General features: G+C 33.7%; 1 protein-coding gene and 1 non-coding gene across 2 annotated transcripts; both read right to left on the bottom strand.

Annotated features, from left to right (window-relative positions):
* Window positions 1–4,389: 4,389 nt before the first annotated feature.
* Window positions 4,390–4,461, bottom strand: TRNAE-UUC (transfer RNA glutamic acid (anticodon UUC)). Its single transcript has one exon. It is a non-coding gene; the product is annotated as a tRNA-Glu (tRNA).
* Window positions 4,462–4,756: 295 nt separating this feature from the next.
* On the bottom strand, window positions 4,757–8,510 carry LOC111918472 (glucan endo-1,3-beta-D-glucosidase). Its single transcript, XM_023914134.3, has 6 exons — window positions 8,221–8,510; window positions 7,606–7,977; window positions 7,018–7,307; window positions 6,113–6,436; window positions 5,612–5,897; window positions 4,757–5,086 (listed from the first exon to the last, which is right to left on the bottom strand). The coding sequence occupies exons 1-6, from the start codon at window positions 8,474–8,476 to the stop codon at window positions 5,052–5,054; spliced, it is 1,563 nt and encodes a 520-aa protein (XP_023769902.1). The 5' UTR covers window positions 8,477–8,510; the 3' UTR covers window positions 4,757–5,051.
* Between the last annotated feature and the right edge of the window lie 276 nt (window positions 8,511–8,786).

Genomic DNA, 8,786 nt, shown 5'->3' on the forward strand with positions numbered 1-8,786 from the left:
GGGTTTTTCACGACTACCGCTAAACACGGCAAATTTTAAAATTATACCTCCTTAATTTTGGTTCGCTTGACGAATATTATTTAAAATATTCCAACGGGTTTAAATCCGGTCAAAATATTTTTGGGATAAATTTGGCTAAGTTTTGACGTACTTAATTTCGAGGTTAAAACTAACGGAAATTTTTGGGTTGTCACAGTTAGGTCGATTTGAAAGAAACGTTTGTTATATGATGGTGTATCCCGAGTGTGCTCGACAATGTATTATGTGTAGACTTTCTAATGCTTTCAGTTTTCTCCTTGATATTACCACTGCCACAAATCGTACCGCGATGAGTGAGTACTAACAGTGAAAGTGCTTTGATAACTAGTGTCGATACTTTATATTATGATCCTCCTCGGTACCTCTATGATCGCCTGGCATATACAAATTATGTATAATTAAAATAAATAAGATGGTCGACTGAGTGACTCTACCCTAAATCCACAACCAAACAAGGAACAAGAAATGAGGTGGAATCACTCACTCTAAGCCTGCAAAATCTTAGCTATGCACAACCCAGATGTACATACTAAGCCATCATAGCTCACCTGTACGAATCTTTAGTTCTCTTATGAATGTTGTGACTTGTTCAAACCAGTGAGTTATTATAATTACTTTTAAATTTTCCCCACATATTACGTTATACTGGTTTAATAAAATGAATTAAACCTTTTACTGATAAGTTTCTAGTTTTACCTACTTAATGTTCTATCCGAAAAGTATGTTTTTGTACTAGAAAACGGTATACTGAATTTGTATGCTATGACCTGACCCATACCTAATACTCCATATGATTACTATATATATATATATATATATATATATATATATATATATATATATATATATATATATATATATATAGCTAAGTTCGAATAGAGAGTAGACTGTGTAAATCTGCTCTAAGCCCACAACCAAACAAGGAAAAAGAAATGAAGCAGAAATCACACATCCTACTGTCTGTCGGACCCAATTAATATATATCCCTGATGTATCTACCGAGGAATCATAAATTTAGCATTATAGGCCCCCTTCTAACTGAACGTACCATGACTCGACTGTTCTGTTTTGTTTGTCTTTTGAAATAATGTATGTTTTCCCAAGTTTATGACTATTTTTACTAGAAAATAGTTTGCATTACCTTTTATGTGAGTAGATCACAATATGAATGTAATGGGAAAATGAAAGTGTACAATAATGTTGCATAAAGTAACTATTGAAGCACTAACTACCTTAAAACCAATTTGTTTAATTAAGGTTTAAATGTGAGGTGATTATAACCATGCTTGATTTGACTAGTATGAACACGACGATCTAAAAACGTCGAAAATGGTATGACATTTGTCACTCGTAGACCTGCAAGTCCCACTGTAGCTAGCAGCAATGTGTGGGATGTCAATCCCGTATAGATCTATACACAAACTCACGTTCTCCCTCCAAGAGACTCTGGTTACAAAACGCGACATAACAAGTATATTGGTAAGCCGTGAAGTAATGGTTTCACATTATTGTTATCTTGTTCTTGTTATAGTATGTTCCTTCCTGTTCTTGTTATAGTATGTTCCTTCCTGTTCTAGTTATAGTATGTCCCGAACCCCTAAATTATACCTATTATAGTTTACTAGTATGTATGTTTTGAACCGTCCCTGATTTGTAGAAAAGACTCGATTATCTACTGAGTTATGCATGTACTTCAAAAACGAAGTTTTATAAACAATGATGTAACATCTTTTCAAAGAGTTTTTGAATTGATTTACTAACTTATAAAAGCATAAGAAATCTTTTAATGTGATGGTTATCACAGGTAAATATTAACACAATATCATTGTGTTCAACTTGTATTCCCCCCTTTAAAAGCATATAAAAACATTTACAAGATTGATTATAAGGGTATGATTTATGAACTCGCCTTATGTGGGTGATTCGACTTGAAGATTTGAGTAAGGATGAGAAGTTCCACGAATGAAGTCCCGAGGCACATACTGATACATATATGTATATAATTAGTGTATGTAACAACTAACATGTAAGGGAAGCAACCTTAGGAATTAGAAAACACTCTCAATGGAGTGTTAGAATCACATATGATTGATTGAAGGGAGTTCACAACCATACAAGAAGTGTTCACGCCTTAGGAGGGTTCACGGCCATAGAACACATGATGTGTTCACGGCCCAAGCATGATCTTATGAAGGGTTTACGGCCATGGAAGGAGGGTTCACGGTCCTATCATGATCTTATGAAGGGTTCACGGCCACATGAAGGGTTCATGGTTGTGAACTCTTGAAGATCATGCCAAAGAGGTGTTTGTTTCATGGGGATGCTAGTGTTTCTAATGGACAACAAGAGGATGAATGAAATACTTACTTATTGGAAGTCTTTAAGGTGTTCACAGCCCAAGAACTAGTATGTGTTCTTGGTGGAAAGGATGGTGATTTGAAGATCTTGAAGGAAAAGAGATGAATCAATATGGAATCAAAAGGGTTTCTATGTATACACAAGTAAAGGGATGAGACACTTACGATTTTGTGGTGAAAAGAGAGCTTTTCTTGGATGATACTTGAGAGAGAATGAAGTGTTTGCGGCCAAAAAGAGTGGAAGTGAAGGAAAAGTGACAAAAAAAAAATCATCCATATAGGAGGGGTTCACGGCCTAAAGTTGGATATTTAATTGAAAAACAATGATTGAAAAGGTTAAAGATTCATGAAAATTGTCATTTTTCAAACAACAAAAAAATTATTTTTTTGTTGTTAAGCTTATTTATTAGTTTAACTAATAGCCTTTGTTTCAATTTGAAATTTATAATTCAACATATTATTTGTTGAGGTTTAACATAAGAATTTATTTATGTATGATTTTAAACATGATATGAGAAAGCTGAGTAAATAGTCAAATCCATAAACTTCTTTGTATCATACTAGATTGAGTTGATCTTAAACATTTCCTTTTATTTTTGGGAAAATGACTCTTGAGGGTTATTAACTTTTGCGTTTGTACTTATTTGGTCCCTTTTTTTGTATTCAATATACCATCGAACTTGTTATTGGTGTTTACCATAGCCCTTTTGACCGACTTTTGACGTGTGATAGTCGGTCAAAGGGTTATGGTGAACACAAACAACAAGTTCGATGGTATATTGAGTACAAAAAAAAAAAGGAAAGGGACCAAATGAGAACAAACGCAACAGTTGGTTACCCTCCTAATTCATTTTCCCTTTACTCATTTACAACAAATCCCACATCATCTCCTACTGATATTAATGACTTTATGAGATTCATTCTTGCTTCTCTTCAAAACATAACCTACGAAAGGACATTATTCATACATGTACAACTTTGTAATGCACTTGAATATTTATTAGGGAAATCTTGACTAAGCAGGCGCATTTCATGACTACATTTACATTTCCAATCAAATGATTTATCGTATCATGGATTCTAGACAACTCTACAAACGAGTGGAATCACAAGTGCTATGATTTTTGAGTTTACTTAGCTTTAAGATCGAACTCATGGGATAAGATACAATATTAATATGTACAATATTATGGTGATGTGTCTACAAAAGCAGCATGATATTGTACATATTGATGTCGTATCTTATCCCATGAGTTTGATCTTAAAGCTAAGTAAACTCAAAAATCACAGCACTTGTGATTCCACTCGTTTGTAGACTTGTCTAGAATCCATGATACGATAAATCATTTGATTGCAAATGTAAATGTAGTCATGAAATGCGCCTGCTTAGTCAAGATTCTCCTAATAAATATTCAAGTGCATTACAAAGTTGTACATGCATGAATAATGTCCTTTCGTGAGTTATGTTTTGAAGAGAAGCAAGAATGAATCTCATAAAGTCATTAATATCAGTAGGAGATGATGTGGGATTTGTTGTAAATGAGTAAAGGGAAAATGAATCAGGAGGGTAACCAACTGTTGTGTTTGTTCTCATTTGGTCACTTTTTTTTTTGTACTCAATATACCATCGAATTTGTTGTTTGTGTTCATCATAACCCTTTGACCGACTATCATAGGTCAAAAGTCGGTCAAAAGGGCTAAGGTAAACACCAACAACAAGTTCGATGGTATATTGAATACAAAAAAAATGACCAAATGAGTACAAACGCAAAAGTTAATTACCCTCAAGAGTCATTTTCCCTTTATTTTTTTATAAACAATTGGTATCCTGAGCATAATTACACAAACAATCTTAATTATTATTATTATTATTATTTTGTTTTTGTGTTGAAAAACGTTTTAAAATGTCATACTAATCCGGAATGATATGAGGATACAACTTGAAATTTCTGGAAATTTAGCGAAATAAATAAATAATTTAAAAGCAAAAAATTTCCATTGCCGGGAATCGAACCCGGGTCTCCTGGGTGAAAGCCAGATATCCTAACCGCTGGACGACAATGGATTTGTATTCTCTTGATGCACATTATTTATTAAACTTAGTAAACACTATGCACAACAAATAAAAAACAACAACCTATAAACGATGTGCGCGTTGACCATTAGACGGGAAAACCGTTAGAAGGAAAAAGAATCCGAAAACATGGATTAAAAGCATTTAAAATATGTTATAAAGTTTTTTAAGTAAAAAAAGAAAGATTCGCACTTACAAATAATTATTTTGAATAACAGTCTAACTTATCAATCTATTGGTGGTACAAAATTGAAGATGGATGAAATAAAATACAGTTTCTACAAAATAATAAAACAAAGATTCTAATTAACACAACATGGTTACATCATCTACAAAATGTTTATTTTTTAAACCATTACAATATTGGACACGATTTCATCATCAATAATTGTGATGCAAAAAAAAAAAAAAAAAGTTAAACTTAAAACAAACAATATTATTGCCGTAGCTATTAACTTAATTTACTTATCCTTTCTTCAGGGACCCAGCAGCAAGCAAGCATTTTATTTGATGGCATTTTAGCTCATCAACTTTGCAATATACATTGAATATCATTGATTTCTCAGAAACTACACAAAACTTCATATTCCACCAGGATAAATACAACTGTTGTAACCTGCAACAAATAATTTATTTACAAGAATCATGAAGAGAGAGAAAGATAATATGGCCATGTGGAAATAACGTAAAGAATGTGTTTATCAAATAGACAATTCAAATTGAGGCCCCACAAAACGAAGAAACAAAATAGTAGAGACATGAAAAGACATTTTCGGTAAATGATATGATTGGAGTTGGACACTTGGACCCATAATATTTGATTTGCACAGTAAACAATATATGAACAAACTAAGTAAATAAATGAAATTTAAAAAAAAATATATAAATCTTCCCACCTTGCTTTTTATTCAAAATCGATATTTATGGTAAACACGATTTTTAGTGATTAGACATTATACCTGTTTTACCAGCTGTTTAAAAATTATATAAATTTCAATTCAATTCAATACACACTTTCATTGTTTTATCGCTTTAGCCATTGATCTACCATTCTATTGTCACAACAATCATAAAAAAATAGCATTTCACTCTCTAAATCGATAAAAATGAACAAGTAATTAAAAGGAGGAAAGACACTTACTAGGGTTGTTGGATGTAAGCGTAGCAGTTTGAACAAAATCACAATTCCATGGGTTCCTACCAGACGTTTGATAAAGGAGATTCATTGCATAAGCCGCATGGGATGCTATTGTGTTGGGCTCAAAACACACACCACCAGGTTGAATTGGACCACAATCAAACCCTTGACCACATACATAGTCAAGATTTGACTGCAATTGTGCATCGGATGCCTCTGATTTGGGCACGCACCACCCTGCCGCCTGAACCGGCGATGGTGATGCCGGAGTTGTAGGACTCGCCGGAGTCTGGATCAGATTACAACCACCACATGAAATATGTTACACGGATAAATGTATAAACAAATTTTGTTGTTCTGTGTAAAAAATGTTAGGGTTTAAGCAATTCAATAACTTGATAAATGAATTTGAAGTTGAAGGTGAACAAAAAATGATATCTTAACATGAAAATGTTTTAAAATTTTAAAAATAAAAAAAGAGGCCGGGTTTGATTAAGGTCTAACCTGACTACTTTTGGAAAGCCCAACGTCATAAGCCATGGAGAGATCCGGCTTAAAAAGTCCGAATCCTCTTTCAGAACCCGGCCCAGGCTTCAAATCCTCATCATAGAGTGCAAAGATGTATGTATCAATGGATTTTCCGGGCATCAATGGTGTTCCAACCTTTGATCTTAAGTGGTTGATCAAATTACCATTATAGGCTTTGGCGTTATCCACACTGGGCCCAATCTCATTCGGGTCGCCTTTGTAAGCCCACCCTGTTTCTGCAACCACAATTTCAATGTCCTTGAACCCCATTGCATTTAATGCAGACCTCACAGCATCCACCTATATAAAAATAACATTAACAAACTTTTACTAGATTAGATGTTTGATAATTTACGATTATTTAATATTTTATTGCAATAAACATTGTATAAATTTATGATATCATTTAAAATGGATGCCTTAAGTCACTATTTGAACATTGAAAATTTTTTTTACTTTTAATTTTTAGTTTTTTTGTCAGCATCATCAAGGAATATTGATGAAAGTTACTCGATGCCAATTGCCATCATACCTTCACGTTGCCAGTCACATGGAACTTTATTCTTGCAATAAGATGCTTACTTTTTTATTATTATTATTTTATCAATCAGGAAATAACGAAATTATACAATTATTAAATCTTATGTCATTAACTAATTTTTCTGTAATGAGTCCTATATATATTTCCTGCAATATATATATATATATATATATATATATATATATATATATATATATAATTTGACAAATTACCAAAATGTCAACCTAGGCTATTATTGATTACTACTATTTACTATTTTATGGGTTTGATTTGTGTAATTATGTTATGTGTAGATACAATTAAGGGCAATTAGCTTAGCTAGGAAGTGTAAATTGATCACCTGGGCATCGAACATGTTCATGTACTTAATACCGTTGCCTGAGTCGACTCGGCCGGAGTTGGGTTGAAAGAGAGAAAAAGCTAGGGTTTCAGGGCGTGGATCACTCTGGTAAGCGAAGAATGGGTAAGGGTTGATCATGAAAGGCGACCCATTTGCACTGTGAAACTTCAACAGTGATCTCATGGTGTCGCTGAACCCTGAATTGAAAACTGCTGACGAAGGTGGATCTGAGGCTCCTAACACCGCCATCGAGTGCACCGTTGATACCTTGATTTTCCCACCCAATGATGCTGCATGTTTCCATTTCATATAAAATTCACTTATCAATTAAGAGAATTACTTTCTTGACTATTAAAATACAATTTAAAAGACAAAATAAAAGAATACATTATATGTCATTAATGTGTTTGTTAAGATTTTACAAATGTGTAAAGTTTAAAATATACCCAACAACCTAATCAAATAATCAATTTGCTCAATAATTTATAAGTATAAAAGTGCATTAGTTTATGTATAAAATAGTAATAAAAAAATGATTTCTTTATAGTTTAAAATAAATAGAGAGTTAGGTTAACTAGAAATGGAAACCTGCATTAAGGGCGTTTTGGACATTTTGCATGGCGGGCAGACAAAGGGGCACAAGACTTTGGTCAACAGCGGTCATCACTTCATTCCCAACCGTGATGACAATGATCTTGCTATTTGGATAAGCCAAAACGTTTGAGTTGACCCACTGAGTTGCGAAATTCGGATCCGACGCCAATGCCGGAATATCACCGTTCGCAGCTCCGATCACGATTCCGATTCCGGTATTAGCTAAAGCACGGATGATTGCAGGATCAGCACCGTACATCCTCACTTTACCTATCGACGTCGACTGGAGAAGCTTTGCTGTAGCTTCCGGCGCCGGAAGGTTGTCGGCGAGAAGCCCGTAGTTTACACCAATAAACGATTGTGAACCTACAAAAAGATTTTACCTTTAAACTTTTGATTTTTATTAGTAAAAGTGCTTTGCCTTTACGCAATCCAATTGAAACGAAAATTACGCCGATGGTAGATCGATCGATACCAAATTGGTTCCGAATTGCACTGATAGCTTGTATTTGAAAGGGCATACAGAATCAAATCTCAGATTCAAATGTGCAAGTATCGGGAAATTAGCAGTGATTAAGTAACTAGATAGAGTTAATGTGAATAACTTACTGGAAAAACTACAAAATTGCAGTAAAAAACTGCAAAGAATGAAGAACATGATTGGGTGAACAGAACTCGCCGGCAGCGCCATGGATTTTCCTCTGTAACTATGTGTGTGTTGATAAGGAAAAGTGGTAGTATGAAAAGATTTATTATTTGAAGGAGTACAAATTTGAAATTTAGAGGGGTGGGTCCTAGAGTGGTTGGATTTGTCCTCTCTTCCTCCGGTGGGAAGGTGGTGGCCGATGAAGAAGATGAAAAACATACGATTACCACGTACTGGTCATTAATGGGAAGATAAAAGGATCTTGAGTGTCTGTCGGTAAATGTGTGTACTTTTTCATTTTAGAAAAGAGTATATTACGGTTTTTTGTCTATATGATTTGACGCGTTTTTACTAAAAATTCCTTCCCATAATAAATTGTTTTGCATCTCCATGGATTTCTTCTTTTCTCATGACATCTAAAATTATAGTTTTTTATTTTTTTATTTTTGGAAAAACTATAAATTTTGTTGGAGATCAAATATTTAAAGTTTACATTGTATTTGGATATTTTTATGGACATATTTCGTTA

The sequence above is a fragment of the Lactuca sativa genome, chromosome 5 (assembly GCF_002870075.4).
Source record: "Lactuca sativa cultivar Salinas chromosome 5, Lsat_Salinas_v11, whole genome shotgun sequence".
Lineage (NCBI taxonomy): Eukaryota > Viridiplantae > Streptophyta > Magnoliopsida > Asterales > Asteraceae > Lactuca > Lactuca sativa.

Coding starts and splice junctions, on each gene's coding strand:
- LOC111918472 (XM_023914134.3), bottom strand. CDS start 8,476: ATGTTTTTCATCTTCTTCATCGGCCACCACCTTCCCACCGGAGGAAGA. Junction 7,308..7,605: donor CCAAAACGCCCTTAATGCAG/GTTTCCATTTCT, acceptor GGAAACATGCAG/CATCATTGGGTGGGAAAATC. Junction 6,437..7,017: donor TGAACATGTTCGATGCCCAG/GTGATCAATTTA, acceptor ATTTTTATATAG/GTGGATGCTGTGAGGTCTGC.